The sequence below is a fragment of the Bos grunniens genome, chromosome 21, assembly GCF_055505025.1.
Source record: "Bos grunniens cultivar Pamir isolate PY7600 chromosome 21, Bosgru_T2T1.0, whole genome shotgun sequence".
Lineage (NCBI taxonomy): Eukaryota > Metazoa > Chordata > Mammalia > Artiodactyla > Bovidae > Bos > Bos grunniens.
This window is the reverse complement of record NC_141185.1, coordinates 53,820,424-53,846,254: the sequence shown is the minus strand read 5'-3', so window position 1 is coordinate 53,846,254 and position 25,831 is coordinate 53,820,424. Positions and strand designations below refer to the sequence as shown.

Below are 25,831 nucleotides of genomic sequence, written 5' to 3'. Positions count from 1 at the left end.
CTCTAGTAGTGATGTTGAGCATCTTCTCATGTACCTATTGGCAACTGGCACGGTCTTCTTTGCAGAGATGTCTAGTTAGGTTTTCTGCCCCTTTTTTTTTTTTGACTGGGTAGTTTGTTCTTTTCATACTGAGCTGTATGCAGTTTGTATATTTTGGATATTAACCTCTTATCATCTGCATTGTTTGCAAGTATTTTCTCCCATCCCATAGGTTGCCTTTTCGTTTTGCTGATGGGTTTCCTTTGCTGTGCAAAAGCTTTTAAGTTTAATTAGGTATGATTTACTTTTTATTTCTTTTGTCTTGGGAGACTGATCTAAGAAAATATTGCTACAATTTATGATAGAATGTTTTGCCCATGTTTTCTTGGAGTCTTAGGATGTCATCTTCTATTTTGGTCTTTAAGCCATTTTGTTTCTTTTTGCATATGAGGTGTTCTGATTTCGTGTGTTAGTACATGTAGCCGTCCAGCTTTCCCAACACCACCGCCGTTGCCCATGTTTTCTTGGTCTTAGGATGTCATGTCTTTTATTTTGGTCTTTAAACCATTCTGTTTATGAAGTGTTTTTTGTATATGAAGTGTTGTAATTTCATTTGTTAGTATATGTAGCTGTCCAGTTTTCCTACCACCGCTGAAGAGACTTTCCTGCACCGTACATTCTGGCTTTTCTTGTAGATTGACCGTAGGTGTGTGGGTTTATTTCTGGGCTATTTTAGGCCTTAGGTTTGTGGGGAGTTTGACCTCTTCCTTTCCAATTTGAATACCTATTATTTCTTGTTTCATTCACCACAGATAGGACTTTCAATACTGCATTGATAGAAGTGGTGAGAGTGGGCATCCTTGTCTTGCTCAATTTATTTAGCAAGGTTTTTATCTTTTCATCACTGACTGTCGTATTAGCTATGGGGATGTTATAAATTGCTTTTATGATGTTGAGATATGTTCCCTCAATACCCACTTTGGTGAGAGCTTTTATCACAAATGGATATTAAATGTTATCAGATGCCTTTTCTCTACTGGGTGATCATGTAGTTTGTGTCTTTGGTTAGTGGGGTGTATCACATTTATCAGTGTATGTTGACCCATCCTTGAGATCTGGAATGAATTCAACCGGACCATGGTGTATAATCCTTCTCTGTACTGCTGAATTCTGTTTGCTAATTTTTTTTTTTAGGACCATACCATGTAGCATGTGGGATCTTAGTCCCCCAACCCGGGATTGAACCTTTGTCCCCTCTATTGGGAGCGAGGAGTCTTACCCACAGGACCGCTAGGGAAGTCCCTGAGTCTGCTGATTTTTTTAAGTATTCCCATATTTTTATTAGTCTTATTTATTGATCTTTTTTTTCATTGCAGCAATGGTGGAGGATAAAAAGTACTTTCTCCACGTGCAAAGGGTGTCCAAATGACAGCAGCTGCTGTAGGAAGGACATCTTTCTGTTGGTGAAAATTTCTGAGTGCTTGGGCTGGCTGAGGGTGACCCCAGCAGGATGCCTGCAGTGAAACTCGAAGTGAATTCCAGTGTCTGGAACCAGCCCGGCACAGCCCAGGAGACATGCTGGGGAGGAACCCGCCCTGTCCACCCTCAGCTGGCAGTTGCACCTGGCCCAGGAACATTCAGTAAAAGGTAACCAAGCCCCTGTCTCCTGGTCCCCAGCCCCAATCCCAGGCCAAGAAATGCACACCAGAAAGATACGGAGCAGGCCACGTGCCAGGGGATCCCAAGTGAATCCCTGCAGCCGTGATCCCGATACATCCTTCTCTTTAGACTGCCAGTTGTCAAGGTTTGCTAATATTTTGTTGAGGAATTTTGCATCAATATTCATCAAAGATATTCATCTGTAAATTTTTTTTAGTGGCTTTGTCTAGTTTTGGTATCGGGGTGATGGTGGTTTCATAGAATGACTTTTGGATTGTCCCCTCCTCTTCAGTCTTTTGGGAGGGTTTGAGAAGGATCAGGATAAATTCTTTGTTTGGTAGAATTCCCCAGTGAAGCTGTCCAGTCCTGGACTTCAGTTTGCAGGGAGTTTTTACAATTACAGATTCTGTTTCACTTCTAGTGATTGGTTTGTTAAAACGATGCTTCTTCTTGACTCAATTTTGGCAGCTGTAGGTCTCTATAAATGCCCGTTTCTTCTGTGTTGTCCAATTTGTTGCCGCCTGTCCACTGGATTCCCTCATAGCTTAGTCAGTAAAGAATCTGCCAGCAATGCAGGAGACCCGGGTTCGATCCCTGGGTTGGGAAGATCCCCTGGAAAAGGAAATGGCAATCCACTCCAGTGTTCTTGACTGGGAAATCTCCTGGACAGAGGAGCCTGGCAGGATACAGTCCATGGGGTCGCAAGAGCCGGACATGACTTAGCAACTACATCACCGCCAACTAACTGTTGCTAGTATTCTTTTTTTTTTTTTTTGGTTCCTAGTGTTCTAGCATGATGTTTTTGTGTTTCTGTGATACTGGAAGTTATTTCTCTTCTTCCGTCCTATTTGGATTATTTGGGTTTTCTCTCTTTCTCTGGTGAGCCTGACTAGAGGTTTGTCAATTTTATTTTTTAAAAAGTAGCTTAGTTTCACTGGTTTTTTTTTTTTCATTGTTCTTTTTAAATCTGTTTTCTCTCTGAACTTTTTATTCCCTTCCTTCTGACTTGAGTTTTGTTTAATCTTTTAGGTTGCTTGAGAGTCTCTAACTTCTTCAGGAGGGCCTGTATCGCTATGAAATTCCGTTAGAACTGTTGCGCTGCGTCCCACAGATTTCCTGAGATCGCCGTCTCACTTCTTTTGTCTCAGGCTGTTTTCTGATTTCCTCTTTGATGTGATCCTTGAGCGGTGCTTCTTCAGTAGCATGTTTAGTCTCCATGTATTTATTTTTTCCCCATTTTTCTTTCTGTGATTGATCTTGAGCTTCATACCCACTGTGTTCCGAAAAGATGCTTGAAGTAATTTCTATCAACAATCTTTCTTAATGACTTCGGCACTTCTATTAGCTGCTCTTTGAACTTGGGGTCTAGTAGACTGGTGAGGTCCACTTCATTATTTGTACTTTCACAGGACTTCTTGTTCTTTTAATGGGGATTAGGTCCTCTGCTTTTTCATTTTACTTTCGTCTCTATACATTTAGAAGGAACACTTGCCTACTGTGGTCCCGAAGGGGTCTTTTCCTGTGGGAGCATCCTTGTGTAGACTGTGTGAGTGCAGTATTTTAGGTGTGAAGGCCACTGTTGGAACAGACGCCAGCCTCATCTTGCCCCAAGGTGTGCTGGCCACCGTCCCCTTGATCAGGGTGTGTCTGGCGTCCAGAGCCTGCGGTGGGACATTGGACAGGGCCTCCTCTTTACTCTGTGGTTGTCACAGCCCTGTCTGTCCCACCTTCTTGAGTTTACAGAGCCTGATAGCTATGACCACGTGTGAAAGGAGCACAGGCAAACAGGGGCATTAGTGTTGTAACTGATGCTGGACACTCGAGTAGCGATGCCTCCCTTAACGCTGCTTGTGTTACTTTCACACAAATTAGCGTTAACTGGGGGCTCACAGCACACAAACGCGGCAATCAGGGGAATTACATCTTTAAGTTGACACTCATGCAGGGGCTTTTCAGGGAAGGAGTACTCAGCACGCCACAGGAGAATCAATGTAAGGCCTGTGGTGCTGAAACGACCTGAGGGCAGGAGGCCCTGTCCTCTGGGTGCCTGTGGGTCTTCCCCAGCACAGCAGGCCATGAGCCCTGACTGCTGCAGCGGACATCAGCCTGCTCACGCCTTGCGTCCCCCAAGACTGGCCTCGGCACCCCAGGAAGGCAAGATTTCTCAACTCTTTTATTAAGTTAGAAATGGGTAAAAACAACACAACTTGTGGAGAAAGCACCACTGTGAGGTCCTTTGTGCTGTCAGACCTGTGCTTAGCGCAGCAATCCAACAGGCCGGGGCTGCCGCCTCCCGGGCGTCTCAGGCTGAGGCATCTCCTGGGACCAGGGCCCCGGCTTCTGGGTGGCTGAGAGGAAGCACTGAGAGCAGGGGGTGGCCTCTGACAAAGACGGGGGCCGTGGGGTCCCAGGAACCTGGAGACGTGCCGTCTGCCTTTCCCCAGGGGAAACTGATGGCCTATGGCTGGTGCACATATGTGGGCGAATTGTGCCCTAAAGATGCCCTCGGGGCCCCAGGAGACGCCCACAGCCCAACTGGAAAGCAACCAGCCCCACGAGTACTACAGCCTACTTGGGAGCGCCAAGCCACAAGGTGCGCACGGCATGCGGCCTGGGAAACCACCTGTCTGGCCTCCACGGTGCCCCAGGGCAGCCAGGGAACAAGCCCACACCCTCTAACACTACGTGACGGGAGCCGCTGGTAGGAGCCGACCTTTCCAGAAACCCAAGGCTGCGGCTGGACCCGTGAGGAGCCCAATACTTGGGAGGTGGGAAAATGAACAAAGGCCTGGCAGTTCTCTCATGACCATGGTCACGTTCTGAGCTCAGGGGACACATGAGCCAGACCCCATCACCAGCTGGAAGGTTGAGAGGCCAGTGTCACGGGGCTGTGTCATCCTCCAAGCTGAGTCCAGCCCTTGGTGGGGTCTGTCGTGGGCACCCTGGAGTCCCCCAGTGGTGCCCAGCTCACATGTGCTCCTGGTCTGGGCAGGTATGGTCCCACTCTGGGGTCAGTGTGCTCCTGGCAGGAAATGGGGTCATCGCTGCCTCTTGGGCTGGGCTCTGAGGGGAGGTGATGGGAAGCCCCACAGGCACGTGCCACCCAGGGCCTCTGCACACCTGTGTCTGCACCCGGGGCATGGCTGGTCTGACGGGGAGATGGTGAGGTCGCTGGGGGTGAGGCCCGACTCTCAGGAGCCTATTTAACACTGGTGGCCTGGAGGTCATTTGCTGAGAAAGCCTAGTGGTTGTCACTGAACGGTTCTCTCCCTTAAGACTTTCTCCACAGCACAATCCAGTCTCAGCCCTGATGCACCCATTCCCAGGGGCGTCTTGTGTGGGGAGACTTTACAACACCGCCAGGGAAGCCTGGAGCCCAGGACTGTGCTGCCCGCCCTCCCCAGCCCACCCAGCCCCCTGCCCCAGTCCAGGATGCCCTCAAGGCTTGGCAGACGTGTCTTTCTCCTCCAGGCCGAGAGAGTCCTGGTATCCGTCCACGCCCCCTGAAAGGTCCTCTCCCCCCGCAAACCACTGCAAAGCAGGCAAGGCCTCAGCCAGACCCACAGGACACGGAGACGGCTCTTCTTCCCTGAAGCTCAGAGCAGCCCCCGAGGCCGCCACTCCCAGGGCTGGTGGGCCGGCTTCTGGCGGCTCAGAGCGCTGGGCCGGGCGGAGCATCCCCTGGACAAGATCAGGGCCACGTGCAAGAGCGAGGGCCGTGGCCGTGGGGCGGGGAGAAACGCGCAGCGTCTGCAGAGGAACGAGAGAGAGAAAAGGTGAATCCCCACTGCCCCCCGTCCTCACCTGGGGCTGGACGTGATTGCAAGGCCACGTGGAGGGGCTGGGGCTCAGGCCCCGGCCAGAAGGCCTGGATGAGAATGGAGCTCGCCCGTCTACAGCAGTGTGGCCCGGAACAGGCCCATCACCTCCCTGAGCTGTGCTTTGCTCACCTCCATTCAGCTTCTCCAGACACACACCCTGCACACCGTCAACCCAGCAGGCAATGTGCCAGGCCCAGAGAAAGGGGACGGCAGACACAGCTACCGTCTCTGTGGATCGTGCTCCAGCGGGAGAAACTGCAGGCTTGTACGAACAAATGTATACAGCCAACACACACAGAAATGCTATATGTGGGGAAAAAAACAAAACTTAAAAAAGAGATGAGAGCCATTCTGCACCAGGAACGGCAGTCTAAAGTCCTGGGTGAGAGCCTTCTGCATCTGCAGCCTATGAGCAAGTGAAACTGAGCTCCACTCAAAGGAAGAAAAAGCCAACAAAACACGGAAGAAAGCAAGTGCGTAAAACAGCAGCGGAGACAAAACGGCAGAGCAGAAAGATGTGCGCTCACCCCCGCTTACGAAAACACCGAAATTACAATTAACTGCTGAGCAGGCATCAACAACAAAAGGCTGGAGCCTACCGAAGAAGATATGTTGCGTCCAAAGACAAAGCAGCCACAATATGACAGCAGGAGGGGTGCAATCTCGATACAATCAAATCCCAGACCCGCGAGGAGGGCAGCTCACAAACTGGAAATTATTACAGAAGTTGTCCCGCGGGAATGAAAGTTCTGAGCCCCCTGTCAGGCTCCCCGGTCTGGAATGGGAGGGGGCGCCTCAAGAGAACCTGGCTTGGAAGGCCAGCAGGGTTGGACTGCAGGAATTCCACAGGACTGGGAGAAACAGAAACTCCACTCTGGGAGGCTGCACAGAAGGTCTTATGCACACGAGGGCCCAGTTAAAAAAACAAACCAGTGACCTCATAAGAGCCTAGGCCAGACCTACCTACCTGCTGGTACTGGAGGGTCTCCTGTGGAGGTGGGGGGGCAGCTGTGGCAGACGGCGGGGACAAAGACACTGAAGGCGGTCGTTCTGGGGAGTACTCACTGACGTGAGCCTTCCTGGAGGGCGTCATTTCCTCACCAGGACCTGACCCCACCCAGCCCCGCCCATCAGCAGGCGGGTTGCTTAGACACATCCTGAGAATGCAGCCGTCTCTTCGTGACCCTGTGGACTGTAGCCCAGCAGGCTCCTCTGTCCACGGGAGAATACTGGAGTGGGCTGCCATTTCCCTCTCCAGGGGATCTTCCTGCCAGGGGTTCAGGGATTGAACCCACACCACCTGAACTGACAGGACTCTTTACCACTGAGCCACCTGGGAAGCGTCACACTACATTTAAACTGATGAAAAAATCGACAACGAAGAATACTCTACCCAGCAAGGTTCTCATTCAGATTTGATGGAAAAATCGACAGGTTCACTGACGGACAAAAGCTAAGAGAATTCAGCACCACCAGACCAGCTTTGCAGCTCATGATAAAGGAACTTCTCAAGGTGGAAAAGAAAAAGCTACAACTAGAAACAAAGTACACATGGGAAGACTCCCTGATACAGGTAAACTAGAGTGAAGGCAGGAAATGAGGAAGTGACCTGCATACAAATATGACATCAGCGTGAGAAGAGAAGACAAATGCAGGATGCTGGAAATGCATTCGAGATGAGAAAGCCAGCAACTTACAACAACCTAGTTTATATATAGGCCGCTATATCAAAACTTGAAGGCAACTGCAAACCAAAAGTTGACAATGGATAAACACAAAAAAGAAAAAGGAATCTACACACAACACTATAGTCATCAAATCACGAGAGAACAAAATGGGATGAAAAAAGATCTACAAAAACAAACCCAAAACAATTAACAAAATGGCAAAAGGAGAGTATACATGCTGTCCACAGAGGCCCACTTCAGACCTAGGGCGCCTCAGACCAGAAGTGAGGGATGAAGAAAGGTACCCCATGCAAATGGAAACCAGAAGCAAGCTGTGGTAGCAATCATCATATCGGACAAAACAGACTTTATTAAGTCTGTTACAAGAGACAATTTTTCCTTGTTGCAAAATTCGGACTTAAATTGAAAAAAGTAGGGAAAACCAATAGGCCATTCAGATATGACTTATCCCTTATGATTATACAGTGGAAAAGACAAATGGATTCAAGGGATTTGATATGACAGAGTACCTGAAGAACTATGGACAGAGGTTCATAACACTGTATAGGAAGTGGTGACCAAAGCCATCCCCAAGAAAAAAAACAAAAAGGCCAAATGGTTGTCTGAGGAGGCCTTAAAAATAGCTGTGAAAAGAAGAGAAGCAGAAGGCAAAGGAGAAAAGGAAAGATATACCCATTTGAATGCAGAGTTCCAAAGAATAGCAAGGAGAGAGAAAGCCCTCCTCAGTGATCAGTGCAAAGAAATACAGGAAAACAACAGAATGGGGAAGACTAGAGATCTCTTCAAGAAAATATGAGATACCAAGGGAACATTTCATGCAAAGATAGTCACAGTAAAGGACAGAAACAATATGGACCTAACAGAAGTAGAAGATATTAAGAGGTGGCAAGAATACACAGAAAAAAACTATACAAAAAAGATCTTCACGATCCAGATAACCATGACAGTGTGATCACTCACCTAGAGCCAGACATCCTGGAGTGTGAAGTCAAGTGGGCCTTAGGAAGCATCACTATGAACAAAGCTAGTAGAGGTGATGGAATTCCAGCTGAGCTATTTCAAATCCTAAAAGATGATGCTGTGAAAGTGCTGCACTCAATATGCCAGCAAATGTGGAAAACTCAGCAGTGGCCACAGGACTGGAAAAAGTCAGTTTTCATTCCAATCCCAAAGAAAGGCGATGCCTAAGAATGTTCAAACTACTACACAATTGCACTCATCTCACATGCTAGCAAAGTAATGCTCCCAATTCTCCAAGCCCGGCTTCAATAGTACATGAACTAAGAAATTCCAGGTGTTCAAACTGGAGTTAGAAAAGGTGGAGGAACCAGAGATCAAATTGGCAACATGTGCTGGATCATAGAAAAAGCAAGAGTTCCAAAAAAACATCTACTTCTGCTTCATTGACTATGCTAAAGCCTTTGACTGTGTGGATCACAATGAACTCTGGAAAATTCTTAAAGAGATGGGAATACCAAACCACCTTACCTGCCTCCTGAGAAATCTGTATGCAGGTCAAGAAGCGACAGTTAGAACTGGACATGGAACAATGGACTGGCTCCAAATCGGGAAAGGAGTACGTCAAGGCTGTATACAGTCACCCTGCTTATTTAACTTGTACATCATGCGAAATGCCAGGTTGGGTGAGCACAAGCCGGAATCAAGACTGCTGGGAGAAATATCAATAACCTCAGATATGCAGATGACACCAACCTTATGGCAGAAAGCGAAGAGGAACTGAGAGCCTCTTGATGAAAGTGAAAGAGGAGAGTGAAAAAGTTGTCTTAAAACTCAACATTCAAAAGACAAAGATCATGACATAAGGTCCCATCAGTTCATGGCAAATAGATGCGGAAACAATTGGAAACAGTGAGAGACTTTATTTTTGGGGGGCTCCAAAATCACTGCAGCCATGAAATTAAAAGACACTTGCTCCTTAGAAGAAAAGCTATGACAAACCTAGACAGCGTATTAAAAAAGCAGAGACATTACTTTGCCAACAAAGGTCTGTGTAGTCAAAGCTATGGTTTTTCCAATAGTCATGTATAGATGTGAGAGTTGGACCATAAGGAAAGCTGAGCACTGAAGAACTGACGCTTTTGAACTGTGATGTTGGAGAAGATTCTTGAGAGTCCCTTGGACTGCAAAGAGATCAAACCAATCAATCCTAAAGCAAAGTAGTCCTGAATATCTTTGGAAGGACTGATGCTGAAGCTCCAATACTTTGGCCACCTGATGCCAAGGGCCAACTCATTGGAAAAGACCCTGATGCTGGGAAAGATTGAAGGCAGGAGAAGGGGACAACAGAGGATGAGATGGTTGGAAGGTATCACCAACTCAGTGGACGTGAGTTTGAGCCAGGCCCCAGGAGTTGATGATGGACAGGGAAGCCTGGCATGCTGCAGTCCATGGGGTCACAAAGAGTCAGACACGACTGAGCAACTGAACTAAAAAAAAAGAATTAATGCCACCTGCAGCATCATGAATGCCCCTAGAGATTCATGCTAAGTGAAGTCAGAGAAAGAGAAATATCATAGGATATCACTTACAGATGTGAAGAAGTGATACAAATGAGCTTATTTACAGAACAGAAACAGACGCACAGACTTGAGAGAACGCATTCGTGGTTACCAGAGGGGGAGAGCTGGGGGTGGGCAGAGGTTGGGAATTTGAGACTGACATTACACACTGCTATATTTTAAAATGATAACGAGGGGCTCCCTGGGGGCTCAGTGGTAAAGAATCTGCCTGCCAGTACAGGAGACTCGGGTTCGATCCCTGGTCTGGGAAAACCCCACATGCCACAGAGCAACTGAGCCTGTGCTGCAGAGCCCGGGAGCCACAGCTACCGAGCCTGCACGCCCTGGAGCCTGTGCACCAGGAGAGAAGACACTGCAGTGAGCAGCCCGGACCGTAACAGAGAACAGCCCTGACTCCCCAGGACTACAGAAAAGCCCACGCAGCAACAAAGACCCACACAGAACGTGTGGCAGAAGCCAGCGCAATGCTGTAAAGCAATTCTCCTCCGAGAAAGAGATTTCTTTTTAAGTAATAAAGTTAAAAGATAACCAACAAGGATCCACTGTATAGCCAGCACAGGGAACTCTGCTCAATATTCTAGAATAACCTAAACAGGACAAGAATTTGAAAAAGAATACATACAAGTATACAGATAACGGAATCACTGTGGCACACCTGAAACTAACAACACTGTTAGTCAGCTGCACTCCAATGTAAAATAAAAGCTTTAAAAATAATAGTAAAAAAAAACAGAGATTAAAACAAGAACTTGTACTGTGGCAGAGGGTGTGGGAAGGACACCCCTAGACCTGCAGGACAGAGAGGAGTTTGCTCGAGAGGCAAAGAGCAGTCCAGGCAGGAGTAGCATGTGCAGAAACCCTGGGGTGGGAGTCCTGCACTTCTGAGGCAGAACGCAGGCCAGTGAGGTGGAAATGCTAAGGTGGGGAGGGTGGACATGGTCAGAGCATGGGGGCGGGCAGTGTGCAGACGTGGCCACGGCTAGTCACGCCGTCAGGAGGGACAGCACAGCTGCGGGCAGCAGGCAACACACTCGTTCCTGCACTCGACAGATGTTCGCTGCACAGCCTGTCAACCTGGCCCCACAGGACAGACGCAGTGGTGAACGAGCTCAGACGGCCGCAGAGCTCACACTCCAGCGCTGGCCACTCCAGTGCGGGGTGCTCTGCTCTGAGGTTCACGTTTCCCTGCAGAAAATGAGGCGAGATACCTGCCTCCCAGAGAAGGATGGAGCCATGTAACGCATGTGAAAGGTTTAGTGTAAAACGTCCCGCGAGCAGCAAAGAAAGCCCAGCTGGCCAGGACAGTCAGTTTCTATAGCCCAACCCGCAGCGACAGCTCGGCGTAATCTGGCCCGGCTCCCAGCAGGGATGTGGCCGTGTGTCCGTCCAGGAGGTGGGGTCCCTGGCCGGAGCTCAGCTCCTGGGCTGCTCACCTCGTGGAGAAAGGACACAGCAGGCCCAGAAAGGAGCTGGAGGGGGTATGGAGCGGGGAACACTCGGGACAGCGACGCAGGGCTGTCCACCTCTGCGCGGTTCTAACAACAGGTTCTCTGAGGACTTCCCCGGTGGTCCAGTTGCTGGACTCCATGCTTCCAAAGCAGGGGGCCCGGGTTCAACCCCTGGTCAGGGAACTCGATCCTGCATGCCACAACTAAGAGTTGGCATGCTGCAACAAAGATCAAAGGTCCCACGTGCCGAACCTGAGGGCTGCCCTGGTGGCTAAAGATGAAACTGAGACCCGCGCAGCCAAATACATAAATAGATATTAAAAAACAAAAACAGGCCCCCTCCGTGACACCCAACTGCCGGAGAGGGCCTCATGGGGAGGCCCCCCCTCCCCGTCAACCCACACACTCAGCCACCCGAGAGGCAGAGACGACACAACCGCAGGCAGAGCCTCGGTCCCAGCGACGGCATCCCTGGCCTTGCAGCTCTGGGTGTTTCACCTGCGCATTTGTCAGCCTGACAGCTGTGAGAGAGCTGCGAGGGCAGGGAGCTTACGTCTAGTCCTGAGTCTGGACTTGCTTAAGTAACAGGATCACGAACACAGTTCCAGCCGGCGCAGGGACCTGTGGACCTTTCTCCTTCAGTGGGATGCCGCCCTCGCCCCCATGGCTCTGGAAGGCGGACTCCGGCTCTGCCGAAGCTGCTGGAGCCCAGGAGTCAGCAAGCTCCCAGAAGGGTGTGCTGGGCAGGGCGACTGCTGTTTTCTCGGTGGGGCTGGTGAAGGCCCCCCAATCCCTCCAAGCGCCTCACTAGCCAGAGCTCCTCACGGGCCCCGAACACCTGGAGATGCTCTAAGGTGGTGAACCCAAAACTCGGGGGCCTGGGCCCCCCATCCCCGGCCAGCACACAAGGTGGACATGGACTTCCCCTCAGGGCAGGGCACCACTGCTGCCCCAGACCAGGCTCTGACCCGGGGGGAGCCCCTCTAGGCTGTCCTGAGTTGCTGAGGAGGCGGCAGAGGAGCTGGGGGGCGGCACTGCCCAGGCCTGCACCCACTCCGAGGTCACTCGGGTCGCCCTGAGTTTTGGCAGCTGCCTCTCTGGGACCTAGTTTCCTTATCTGTGAAATGGACTACATTAAAAAAAAAACGTTGCCTGCCACATCAGTAAACAAAAAATGCTGCAGCCCTCAGCCATCACAGCCTCCCCGGACTGGGCACCCGGGAGACTAGGAAGGGAAGGCAAGGGCACTGGCCCCAGGAGCTGAGGTGCGCATCAAAGGGATGACCTCAGAGAGCCCGGACTCCTACATCTTCCCATACATAGGAAAGAATTTTGTGATGTCTGTGCTGTGTTTCATCACGTCTGACTCTTTGCGACCCTATGGGCTGTAGCCCGCCAGACTCCTCTGTCCATAGGATTCTTGGGGCAAGAATACTGGAGTGTGTTCCTAGTTCCTCCTTCAGGGGATTTTCCCAACCCAGGGACCAAACCCAGGTTTCCCGCAGTGCAGGCGGATTCTTCACCGTCTGAGCCAGCAGGGAAGCCCAAGACTACTGGAGTGGGTACCCTGTCCCTTCTTCAGTGGATCTTCGTGACCCCAGGAATCAATCCAGGGTCTCCTGCATTGCAGATGGATTCTTCACCAGCTGAGCTACTGGTTGTCTTTAATTAACAGTTATCTTTTCATGTTCGGACTCCCTGGTCTTTGTTGCACAATCTCCTATATACTCTGGCTTCCCCTCCGACCTCTTCAGAGTGGTCCCTCAGAACTGAGATGCTGTGGTCTGGGCTTAAGTCCCAAGTTTTGTCTGCTGAACAAAACATAATTCTCAACCCTTAGGTTATGCACTGTTTTTCCAGTCAACAGGACCCGTGTCCACCTCGCAGAGCAGACGTGGGGTCAGCAGTCACCCCACCACCATGCACAGCCGCCCCGCCAGCCCCATGACCACCCTTCGCAGTCCTGAGGATCACCCAACGGGGGGGGGCCTGGCAGGCGGCCCGCAGCCACCAAGGCCATCCCGGCTGGCATGGGGCCACACCATGCAGACGGACGGACGGACGCGGGGTGCTTCATCCCCCTTCAGCACAGCCCCGAACCCGAGCTCTGGGGTTTCCTCCTGGCCACCACCTCTTTAAGGCCAAACAGGATGTGCTGAATCCGCCCTCCTGTGGTGGCGGGGTGTGCCCCAGAATTCGGGCAGGGGGATCACAGGCTCGGCCTCTCCCAGAGCGGGACTGGAGGGCGTGCCTGCCCACACCCACCCCTGGCGCTGGTCCCCCACAGTGCCCAGGAGGAGAAGACAGATCCTGGCAGCCTGCATCTCCGCCCTGATGCTTTAAAGACAGGCCAGAGGCAGGCAGGGTCAGGGCAGGAGAGAGAACAAGAGAAAAGAAGGACCATGCATGGTCCACACTTGGCGGGCAGCCCAGAGAGATGGGTGCCTACCCTAGCTCCAGGAGCCTCCTGGCCACTGTCACCTAGAGACAAGGATCAGACTGCGACCCGGGAGCCAAGGGCTGGCCCTGGAGATCTTGCCGGCGGTCAGCTTTGAAGAGCGCCCCACCCCCACTGCCAGGCAGCACTCAGGTGGACTGCAGCGGGCAGCGACTGGTGCCAGGGCGCAGACACAGGGATGCTCGGGGCCTGGGCCTCCAGAGCCACCTGCAGGCCTGGGGCCCAGCCAGGGTTCAGATCCCGCTCCGGCCCTCACCAGCTGTGGCCTGACACACCCACCCCAGGTCTCGGTACCAGCAGCACCTCCGACACTTACGAGAGGATGGCACGAGCTCACGGCTGAGAAACGGAGCCCTTGGAGATGACTGGGGGAGTCACCCGGCGTGGTGACGGGGGGCTGCAGAGCAGGGGCTCTCCAGCTGGTGGTCCCTGGAGTCTCTGGTTCAGGGACCAGAGAGGCACTGCAGGCTGGACCCCAGGCCGGTCCGATGCCTGCAGGAGGGGCTGGAACAGCAGCACAGGGAGGGGGGCACTCGGGACACACTGGTACAGACCCCTTCTCTGGCCCCAGCACTGGGGGTTCCCGGCTGGCAGCCAGGCTTTGGGAGGGGTGGTCCATGCTGGAGGGGGCGGGGGCAGCAGGGGCAGTAGTCTCTGCTCATCCCGGCCTCCGTGAGCCTTGCCGAGGGTGCTCGAGCCCAGCCTCTCACCCACCACTGCTGTCGGGCCCCTCCCACCCCCGCCCCCGGCCAAGGCCCTCAGGACCTGAGCCAGGGCCTTCTGCGTGCCTGGCAGCAGCAGACGCGGGTGGCCATCCTGCTACAACTGCGCCATCCACCTGGAGCCAAGGGTGGGCCGGGCACACCCAGGCATCACCCTCTGCCCCAGCGCCCCTGCTGGGTCCTCGTCCACAGAACCTGCCGCAGGTTGAGGAGCGCCTAAGAGACAAGACCTGTGCGTCACTTGGCCAAGGGCGCAGAAAGGGCAATCCCGACCGTGCGGGAAGGACCCTTCCAGAAGGAGGGGCTGGCCCACGGACATCCCAATCCAGAGGCCGTAGCCGCCCAAAGCATTCTGAAACCATCACCACCATCCCAGCCTCATCACAACCTCAAAGGAAAGCTGACTCTGAACCCGGCCCCTCACTTGATCTCTTCTACTCAACCAGTGTGAGGAATACAATTTTTATCCCCATTTCCCAGATGGCAAAGCTGAGGCTCAGGGAAGTTGAGCAACTGGGGTCAAGCAGCCAGCAAATCAGAGCTGAGGATCCACTCCTGCTTCCCTTCCCCAGTCCCTGAAACAGGGGGAAGTCCTGGGAAAGTAGCAGGCTCATGCGGTCCTGCTGATCTCCCCGCCCACCCTCTCCTATTTGGGAGGAACTGCCCTCCAGGGCCCCAAGGACAGGCCAACACCAGACAAGGTCACAGCCCCTGGCCCTGGGCGGCCTGAGATGGGACGAGGCATCAGGGCCCACAGACCACAGGTTTCCAACAAGAGACGCCAACGTTCTCTTTGAAGCCTGCTCCCCAGGGGACCAAGGTCTGTGGCCGGTCAGTTTTCTCCCAGAGAGGAAGAGAGCAGATTCAACAAACAAAGCAGAGAGACCTTAAAGGAGAACAAAGCCTGTTCCCACACAGGCCACTCTTTTACAAGGCCTCACACCCTGTGTGGATCTGACCTCTTTGAGGGGGCCAGCCTCACCTGCCTGCTGGGGATGGAGCCCTTTAAGGGCCTCGAAGGCCTGGCTGGATCTGACTTAGCAGCTGAAACATCAGATTCCATTCAGAAGCCACCCGGCCAAGTACGACTGCCTCTGCCTGCCTCCGTCGCGTGTTTTTCAGTATTCTTGTCAGCAGCCGCCATACCATTGAGGAAATGAATTTTCAGCTCAGGCTGGCCCCTCACACTGTTCCTGTGACCTGAACAGCGTGGGGCCAAGGGCTGGCTCCTCCGATCTGCAGGAGCATGGCGCAGCAGCTGTGGGCAGGGAGAGGCTGGAACCCAGGACAGCCTGGGGTGGGCATCAAGGCACCCTGGCATGACCTGGCATCTGATCCCACCCTCCCCTGAGCTTCTTGGAGCCCCCAGGACCAATGCCTTCTGCCTTCCACCCACCGGGGGTCCCGGGACCTCACCGCCCCAAGGGACGAAGACCCGGGGCGAGCTAAGAGCCGGGACGTGACCATGGACGACCTTCTCCCATGCCCACCAGTCTACACCCCGTCCCAGCCCCTGTGCCCCTGCCAGGCTGGCTCAGGACACCCGAATCCAACCTCAGCGCCAGTTGGATCACCCCAGAAGGGCTGCAGGAAAGCACCCCCCACCCCAGAAAGGGCCCCGCCAGGACAGGCTGGCCTCCTTCCCCTGACTCCATCCGTCCTGCACCCTGGACAAGCCCCTCCTGCCAGCCCCCTGCCCCTCCAATGCCCACAAGGAGCGCTTGACCGTGTCACCTCGCCCCTGGCCTCCACGATGTCCTTCCTGTTTCACACGGTGACTTCATGGAATGATGTCACTGAGATCAGAGAGTGTGGTAACCCGGGGTAACTGAGGCAGCCCTGCTGGGGGCTGTTCCCATGCTCGGAGGAAGGCCTCCTCTCCATCTCGTGGAGGGATGGGAGGAGAAGAGAGGCTCCCCCACGCACGGGGGAGCACACGGCTGCCCCCAGGAGAGGCTGGGCCCAGGGCCCTGGCCCCACCAGATGCCACAGCGGCGTCCGGCCCCGCGGTGCCCGCGCCCACCCCCGAGTGCCCCGTCCACTCCCCTCCCGCTGCTCCTCACGGGCCCGCCCAGTGGGGCACTCGCCCTGACTGCACTCTGGACTCGCCTAGGGCTACTCCAGCTCTGAGCCCTGGGCCCCAGACGCCCCAACTGCAGTGGTCTGGGCTGAGGCCTGGGCTCAGCATTTGCGGAGGACAGAATTGGTGGCCTTGCCCAAACAGAGGGGCTTCCCTGGTGGCTTAGATGGTCAAGAATCTGCCTGTAATTGACCCAAGTTCAGTCCCCAGAGGTCCACTCTTAGCTTCCGGGAGGTGATCTGTGTCATACCCGATAGGAGGGTCTTTGTTTAGAGTGACGTCCGTGTGACCTAGGGGGGCTTTGGGTCATGCTGGACCAGCTGACTTGAGAGTAACCGTGTGGCCAAGCAGTCATGCCCACACGATGGGGCCTTGATAAAAACTCTGGACACCAACGCTGTGTGAGCTTCCCTGGTGGGCAGTACCGTGCATGTGCCATCACTCACGGATGCTGTTAACACACGGGGAGTGGATGGGGTGCTCCGCGTCTGGACCCCCGTCCAGGGCTCTGCCCCAGGCATCTCCACCCTCTCCGCTTAATCCGCACCCTCTCCCCGTAATTAAACCATAACTGGGAATATATGCCTTCAGCACACTCATGAGCACTTCCAGTGCTGGATCTAAGACGGCTCTGGGGAACCCCCACCTCACAGCTGGTGGCTGTACACCCACGCGTCCTTGGAAGCCCCGTTCTCTGAGGGTGCCCTTGCATGGAGACTGTGCCCCCAGACTTCAAAAGTTAGCCTAGACGCCACATATTATGTGTCCACAGACCCCCGATGACTGATCTACAGCCAGACCCCAGGAACCAGTCTAAGACGGTTGCCCCCATCTGGCAAAAGGGTTACAGGCTTTGCTCAAGATTAACTGTCAGTAAGGAGCAGGGGGGGGAGGGATGGTTCTGGCTCCAGAGTAGAAAAAAGGGGTCCCAGAGGCCCCCCAGTCACCTGCTTCCTGACTGACCCAGCCTCCCCGGAAGATGCAGCCTTTGCCCCGACTGGGTTCGGGCGGGGAGTGGGGCTCACCTGGCTGGCTCCGCACCTCAGGCGGGCAGGTGCTTCCAGGTGCTGACGAAGGCCGTGGGGATGAGCGAGTAGGGCACGGTGGTGACGCAATTCCACGTGTCCGAGGTGGGGTCGTAGCAGTCCAGGGTCTTACACCGCTGGGTGCCGAAGTAGCCCCCCACCACGTAGAGCTTGTTGCCCGATGCCAGCGCGTGGCAGGACATGCGCTTGGCGGTCATGTCCCCAATCCGCGTCCACTGGTTGCTCTCGCAGTCGAAGCGGTAGGCCGAGGCGGCCGTGAATTCTGTGTCGCCGCCCATGATGAAGATCTGGCTGCCCAGCACGGCGGCCGCGGTGTACCGCCAGGGCTGCGGACACTCGGCCTTGATGCTCCACCGGTTTTCCGACGGGTCATAGCACTGGACCTTGGACACCATGTCCCGGTGGATGCTGGTGCCCCCGAACACGAAGAGCTTCAGCTTGGCGCTCACCACCGCAGCGTTGCTGACGCCATCCCTCAGCGGGGCCACCATGGTCCACTTGTTCGCCCCGGGGTCATACTTCTCCACCTGCTTCAGCGAGACCGACGGCGAGGCCGGGAAAACGCCGGCCAGAGACGTGTGGCCCCCGACCACGTAGAGGCAGTTCTCCAGCTCGGCGGAGCCGTGGCCGAAGCGGGCGATCAGCATGGGCGCCGCCTTGGACCACTCCTCGTGGACGGTGTTGTACACCCACACGTCCTTGGAGACCCCGTTCTCAGAGCCCCGGCCCCCCGTGACGTAGACCTTGCAGCCGATGGCCGAGGCGCTGAACTCCTTGCGGGGGCTGGGCAGGTCCGCCTTCGGGATGATCTCCTTGGCCTTGTGGTCCACCTGGTAGATCTTGTCGCACATGAAGGTCTGGCCCCCGAGGATGAGCAGCGTGTGGCCGGCCCGGCGCGGCCGGGCGCAGGGGCTGGTGACCACGCCGTCGTTCTGCAGGATCCGGGTCTTGCAGCGCAGCGCCTCATCCACCAGCAGCCGCGTGCGTTCATCCGCCATGAGCAGGGCGTCGCCGGACGCGGCCTCCTTCAGACAGTCGGAGGGCAGCAGGGCCAGCCGCACGCCGCGGAGGAGCTCCGGCAGGTGGGCCTTGCGCTGCTCCAGGTCGTGCCGGACCCACTGCAGCACGGCCTCGAAGACCACGCGCTCGTCCTCCGCCTCCAGCTCGTCGCTGGAGACGAGGTCCAGCAGGGTGTCCTTGGAGAGGCTGTTGAAGTCGTCGCTCTGGCGCACGGCCTCGAAGTGCACCAGGCACATGCGCCAGGAGAACTCGTAGAGCCGGCGGCACTGGTGGGCGTCCGAGAGCAGCATCATGCCCAGGCAGTTGGACGGGAACAGGTTCTTCTCCAGGAACTCGGCGGCCGCGTCCCGCACGTCGTGGAACTGCAGCATGTCACCCGCCTCCAGCAGTGACTCGGCGTTCTCCTCATTGATGACGATGCGCGACGAGTAGGCGAAGTCCAGCAGCAGCTCCAGCACCTCAGGGTGCAGGTTGTCTTGGAAGTTGACCGTGTCATCGTGGCTCTCCCGCAGGCCATGGCTGAACATGGCCTCGAAGTAGCGGCTGGAGGCGGCCAGCACGGCGCGGTGGCAGGGGAAGGCGCGGTCGCCGGCCCAGAGCGTCACGTCGGTGAACATACGGTGCTTGCGCAGCGTGTTGAGGTGCGCCAGCACGCAATCAGGGTGCGAGGCCTTGTGGAACAGCGTGATGTTCATGGAGCCCGTGCTGCTCCGCGACTTGCGGGTCTCGTGGACGCTGACCGACATGCTGAGCCGACCTGCTGGGTGGTGGGGAGGGGGAGGGATGAGGCCACAGGTGAGAGGGGCCAGGCCTGGGGCCCCCCGCAGCATCCCCCAAACCCAGCCGGCCGGCCCCCTCCACCCCTGCTCAGCTCTGCCACACCCAGACCAAGCCCCGCCCCTCAATCTGACGGCCAAAGGATGACTCCGGTGGTAAAACCCGAGGTTCATCTCTGAATAGGAGCCTGCCCAGGTGACTTTGACCTACAGTCATCTCCCATGGTTGCAAGAACATGCCACGGTGTCCCCGGCCCGGTTAAGAAGACAGCAGGTGGGCTCGCGTCCCTGGTGGCTCAGTGGTAAAGAATCCCCCTGCCAATGCAGGAGACATGGGTTGGATCCCTGAACCCGGAAGACCTCACATGCTGGGGAGCAACTAAGCCCGTGCACCACAACTACTGAGCCTGCGCTCCAGAGCCTGGGAGCCTCAACTACGGAGCCCACGTGCCGCCACTACTGGTGATGGGCCCCAGAGCCTGTGCTCTGCACCAAGAGAGGCCCCCGCAATGAGAAGCCCGTACACTACAACTGGAGAGGAGCTCCTGCTTGCTGCAACCAGAGAAAAGCCTGTGCAGCAACGAAGACCCAGCACAGCCAAAAATAAATAAATTTGAATAAAAAAGAGGACAGCAGGGCAGTGCTAAGCAGCATGTGCTCTGGATACATTCCTTGGCTCAGAGATGCTGCTGCATGGCCCCATTCTGCAGCCAGGGAAGCCAAGGCTCAGAGAGGCACCCTGGCTGCCTGACTCCCACAGCCAGGATTCCCACGTGGGTTGTCCAGTTCCAGCCCAGCAGCCACCCCGTTGGCCAAGGAGACTCAGATTCGTGCAGGGGGGCTTTTGCAAAACATCCCCAAGGAGCCACAGAGCCCAGGCAGAGCCTCATGCCCCTGCTCTGCTCCCAGCGGGGCCCTGTCCTGAGCCGGGCTCCACGCAGCCACGGCCACACTCATCACCCTTGCCCTTGGAAAGCACGCCATGAACCACTGTCAGCCCAAGTGCTCGGTGTAGACATGCTCTGCAAATCCAGGGCTCTCTAGAGGCCTCTGGACCCAGCTGCGATGAGGCCAGCTGGCCTGTGGCTCACTCCCTGGACACCTGCTCCATTCTGAATCCCAGCGGGAAGTCGAGACAAAGCCCTGGGTGACAGCAGGACACTGAAGCAACCCGGGTCTGCCTCAACCACCACAGCCAGAACACCTGCAGCCGGTGGAGTCTCCCTGGTCCCGACAGGCAACTCTGGGCTCCTGGGCCGCAGCGAGCACCCCACATGCCCCAGTCTGCCCATCTCTGCTGGGCCAGGAACATGGGGCTCAGGGCACTGGTCCCCGGAGCAGACATGGGCTCGAATGCAGGGATTCCAAAGCACTTTAATTAATAAAGTCTGGTCAATGACACGACCCCAGACCCCACTATGGTGCTGTGGAAACGAGGCTCAGCCAACAAGCAGGCAAAACCCTAGGCCTTGAAGTGGCCAAAAGCAAACTGCATTCAGCATCCTGACCCCAGAAGTCTGTGCTTCCAGCTGGTAACAAGGCCAGAAAAACGTGTAACAACCCCCGACCCCTCCTCACTCCAGGTCACTCTTGTACTGAAGCAATGACCTGTGACTTTATTTTTTGGGGCTCCAAAATCACTGCAGATGGTGACTGCAGCCATGAGATTAAAAGACGCTGCTCCTTGGAAGAAAAGCAGTGACAAACCTACAGCGTATCAAAAAGCAGAGACATCACTTTGCCAACAAAGGTCCGTATAGTCAAAGCTATGGTTTTTCTAGTAGTCATGTATGCATGTGAAAGTTGGACCATAAAGAAGTCTGAGCATCGAAGAACTGATGCTTTCGAACTGGTGTGGTGTTGGCGAAGACTCTTGAGAGTCCCTTGGACAGCAAGGAGATCAATCAAGTCAATCCTAAAGGAAATCAACCCTGAATATTCATTGGAAGGACCGATGCTGAAGCTCCAATACTTTGGCCACTTGAATTGTAAAGCTGACTCACTGGAAAAGACCCTGATGCTAGGAAAGATTGAGGGCAGGAGGACAAGGGGGCGACAGAAGATGAGATGGCTGGATGGCATCACAGACCTGATGGACATGAGTCTGAGCAAACTCCAGGAGCTGGTGAAGCACAGGGAAGCCTGGCGTGTAGTTCATGGGGCTACAAAGAGTCGAACACGACTGAGCAACTGAACGACGACAACGACCTGATAAAGGAAGGCGGTGCTCCAGCTTCGGTGGACTGCCAGTTAGAGTCCAAGTGCACGGCTGTCTCCCTTGCTCCCTCCTCTCCTGGCAAAGAACCAGGGAAGCCACAGGGACGTGATGAGAGCTGCCCGGGCAAGGCCCCAGCTCCCTGGCTGGGCAGGGAAGACACCGGGGCTGGGCCTGGCCTCGCTGCTCTGGCCCCCGAGCTCCAGGCAGACCATGGGCCAGTGGCCCGCCAGGAACACGGCTGCGCAAACCAGCCACTGTGGCCCACAGGGCTCAGGTGAAGAGCTCAGGCTCAGGGGTGTACTTGTCCGTGTGCAGTCTGCAGGAGTGGGAAAATGCAGGACCCCACACCCAGACTATACACAGTGGTCCCCAAGCTACCACCCACCCAGGGCACCACTCTCTCTGCAACTCAGTCTCCTCTTTTGTAAGACAAAGCCCCTGCCCTGTTCAGGCCTCCTGAGAGCCCCTCACTTGTTGGCAATTATTTACAGAGCTTGACCTCTGAGCCTGGCCCTGGGACCGGGCGTCAGAGACAACAGGCTGTGCTGACCTGGCCTCACAAGCTCAGCAGCAGCAACCCCCAACCAGGTCTGAACTGCCCACCCTTGATTCCAGACCACACAGCACGGTCCCCGCACCTTGTGTGACTGCTTAATCCTCATTCCTGCTACTGCCCCTCAATCATCGGACACTTTCCCAAATGTGGCCGTCCACTGGGGCTTCCCAGGTGGCTCAGTGGTGAAGAATCCGCCTGGCAATGCAGGAGACGCAGAAGACCTGAGTTCAATCCCTGGCTCGGGAAGATCCCCTGGAGGAGGAAATGGCAACCCACTCCAGTACTCTTGTCTGGAGAATCCCATGGTCAGAGGAGCCTGGAGAGCTACAGTCTGCAGGGTTGCACAGCATTGGACACAACAGAGCACACACATGCGTGCAACTGGGTGATGCCATCCACCATGCCTCTGCGTGCCGGGGCCTTTAGAGGGACGTGGCCTCTGATCTGGGGGCGCCTGGGGGACTGGCTCCAAGGCCTCTGATTCAGGGCCCTGATGGCGAGGCTTGACCTCAGTTCCTGCTGTCCCACAGCCCCACCTGCTCCGGGTCCCTCAACACCTCTGCCCGGCGCCCCGCCCAGCCAGGAAGCCAGGCTGCTTCTGAGCCCCACTGGAGTGTGGTCTGGAATGCTGTGGGTGCGCAGCTCCTCCTGGACTCACTTTACAGACAGCGCCGGGGTGGAATGCCAGCCGTGTGACCAGGATGTCACCAGTACCTGCTCCTGCGGGGAGTGGGGGCGGGGGGCTTGGAGGCTGCTGCGCACAGGGCCCAGCCCCAGGGCCAGCCAGAGAGTGGACAGCCCTGCTCTCCCCACGTGGTGACACATGGACACACACACACTCTAAGCCGCTGGGCAAAGGCCCTCTCAGGCTTTCTGGCCCCATGCGGCCCGCCTCCCTCTGTCCCAGACCCAGGTCCACGCTGGGGCGGCCGGGCAGGGGACTGTGAGGTTGGGCTAGGCCCGCCTCCATCCTGGGGTGCTGTGCACAGGACCGCCCTGGAGGGATCCAGGTGGAGACACCCTGGTGGGGGGGGCGGGGCTTTAGGGGCAGGACAGAGCAGGACTCCAAGATGAGAAAGTGCCCCAAAGCACGGCAAACCCCGACAGAGTAGCCACGTGTGCCCGGAGAATGAGGTCAGGTGACATCTCCGAGGGCAGTGCTGAGTGGGTGGCCAGGGCCCAGAGTTGACTTCTGTCCCACTCCGCTGAGGATGCCTGCCCGCTGATGCCAACCCCCTCCCAGGCCAAGATCCTGAGATGCACAGATACACCCAGTGGGCTCCAGCCCCCAGACGGCGGCCGGCCTGGCTCTGCGGAGCAGAGCCGGGAGCAGGCTGCCTACCAGGCCAGCCGCCTCCCTGTCTGCCCCACGTCCTCTCAGGAGATGCCGGGACCTGAGCCAGCCTTTTAGCAACAGCCCCGAAGCCCCAGGATTCCAGGGAGCGAGAGGCCCACTGGCCCCAATTTACAGACAGGAATACTGAGGCTCAGACACATGGAGGGGACCACAGTGTTCACCCAGGCCCACAGGTACCCAGGGCTGCCCTTCAGCTCTGGCCAGCAGTGTGGGAGGTCAGGCTTGGGAGCCAGGGGTCCCCCAGGGCTGCGTACCCGACCCTGGGCTCCCTGCCTCACAGCTACAAGATCCCCAGAAGCCGAATTGTTCCCTCCACTGTGACATGTCTGGGGAAGTTCTCAGTGTTCCCCCAAACCTGCGAAACAGCACCAACACGCTCCCTCGTGCTCAAATCCCACCCCCGCCCCCCACACCAGTTCATACAAGCCCTGTGGCCTTACCTCCTACACGAATCCCTGTCTGACCCTCCCCACCACCCCCAACTCACAGAACCCCCACCCCAGCCTCTGCTTTTGCTCGGGTCTGAATCTACCCAGAGACCACAGTTATCCTTTAAAAAGCACCACCTGGATCACACCACACCCAGCTCTAGGACATCTCAGCAGTCTCAGTAAAATCCCAGGTCCCCACCGTGGCTTCTGGGTCCTCACATCCTGCTATTTCCCAAAGAGCTGCCCCTCCAGCTGTGCTGGACGTGTCCCTGGCCTCAGGACCTTTGCATGAGCTGCTCTTCTGCCTGGAATGCTCTGCCGTCCACCTCGCTGTCCCTGAAAGGCTTGCTCTCTCTCCTCCCCACACCTCCCTCACTTACAGCACTTGTCACAACTTACAATCACAGGCTTATCTGCCTTCTGTATCTCCGGCCCCTGAGGCAAGGACTGTGTGTGGTGCTAACCGATGGGACCTGGTACAGAGTGGAGGCTCAGCCGGACTGGATGACCAAGACGAGCTGCACACGGAGCACGAGGCTCTCCCTGCTAGCATCCGCTGCAGTGCTCACACGGCCATGCTCCGGAGAAGATGCAGGCTGAGGCAGCTGTGGATGCTGCCAGGCCGACTGTGACAATGGATCCGAGTGGGAGACCCTTGAGCCAGCAAGGCACCCCCTCCTGCTTACCCTGACACCTGCCTGTTCTCAGGAACCACTCTCTTCCCGCTCCAGGCTCTTTAGACATGGGATCCATGGGATCCAGGGCTGGCCAAAGCCGCACATCCCTGGGGTCCCAGCACCTGCCCAGCCATGGTGACAGGTCCCAAAACCAGGAGGGGCCTGGAGACGCTAGTCTGCGGTGCTGACTCAGCCGTGGGGTGACATGGCATCCATCCCCGGGGCCGCCAAGAGGCTGAACACAGGCCGGGAGTGCAGTGCCGCCCCAGATGGGAGCTGTGCACAGGAGGAGCGCGGGGGCTTGGTGACCACCGACCTGAGGCCCTCTGCCCCTTCCTTCCCGTCCCGGGCCGCCAGGAGTCCCAGTGAGTGTAGGACTCACTGGAACTGGGGGACAGGATGCTGGCCTTGCCAGGGGGTCTCAGCGGGGGAAGTCCTGCCACCCCTCCCACCACCAGGGGAGGCCACCCCATTCACCAAGAATGGGTTTCACGAGATGATTACCAGTGACTGGTACCAGTGACACACACAGCCCTGTGCTGGGGCTGGAGGACCCAGAGCCGGTGTGAGACAGGAGGTTCCCAGTGGCGGGAGGGGTGAGCGCCGAAAGTGTGGGCCAAGTCCAGCGAGCTGGGTGCCTGCTGAGCAACACCATGGCCATCGCTGCGGCCTGGACCACACATTTGACCTGAGGGATGCCCAGCGTGCCTCTGGTCACTGCCACGTGGGTGAAGGCACAGAGGAAGGAGTGTTTTCTGGGGCCCATGAGGACATGGCTGCCCTTGAGGAGGACTATGAGGAGGCTGGCGTGGATTCTGTTGGGAGAGGGAGAGGAAAAAGGGGAAGAATATTAAGCACCATTCCTCTGAGCCCTGCAGCGTGCCATGCTCAGAGCTTCAGCTTCAGCATTAGCTGACAGGTATAAAAACTTTCCAACTGGACTGTCTTTGCTTTCAACTGTGATCATGTGTTGCTTCTCCATGAGTACCTGTAAGACTTCTGTCCTGTCTCAAAACTAAAGATTTTAAGAAGGGGTGGGGCGGGGGGGAACAACAGTATGTTTGCCAAGTCAGGTCTGTCCTGGCTCTTGGAAGCCTGTCTCCGTGGCCCCCTGCCTTCGGAGGCCCCAGTAAGTCAGACCCTCTCGAGCTGTAGGCATCTCAGGATTATTCTGATGACCTAAGCATCACCCTGGGCTTTGATGGATACAAGGCACATCAATTACCTGCACAACACTGCCAGGCTCCTGACGAGCAATATATCATCCCACTAAGAGGTATCGATCCAGTTCCTACAACAGCTCCGCTCCTGTGACCACAGGCTTTCCCTGCAGGGAAGCGGTTAAAATGCACCAC

At 55.8% G+C, this 25,831-nt stretch overlaps 1 protein-coding gene across 30 annotated transcripts in view; it reads right to left on the bottom strand.

The window, feature by feature from the left end:
* Positions 1-3,792: 3,792 nt before the first annotated feature.
* The window catches only part of KLHL25 (kelch like family member 25), an 89,948-nt gene continuing 67,909 nt past the window's right edge, over positions 3,793-25,831 (bottom strand). For 20 of the 30 annotated variants that reach the window (XM_086364682.1, XM_086364683.1, XM_086364689.1 and 17 more), the window contains 2 exons: positions 17,421-19,218; positions 3,793-5,388 (listed from right to left, as the gene is read on the bottom strand). In XM_086364682.1, coding sequence (XP_086220808.1) covers positions 17,438-19,207 — 1,770 coding nt within the window. In that variant the 5' untranslated portion in view covers positions 19,208-19,218 and the 3' untranslated portion in view covers positions 3,793-5,388; positions 17,421-17,437. Of the gene's footprint in view, positions 5,389-10,920; positions 12,947-17,420; positions 19,222-25,831 lie in introns of those variants that run through there. The other 10 variants (XM_086364688.1, XM_086364695.1, XM_086364699.1 and 7 more) reach the window with 2 other exon arrangements.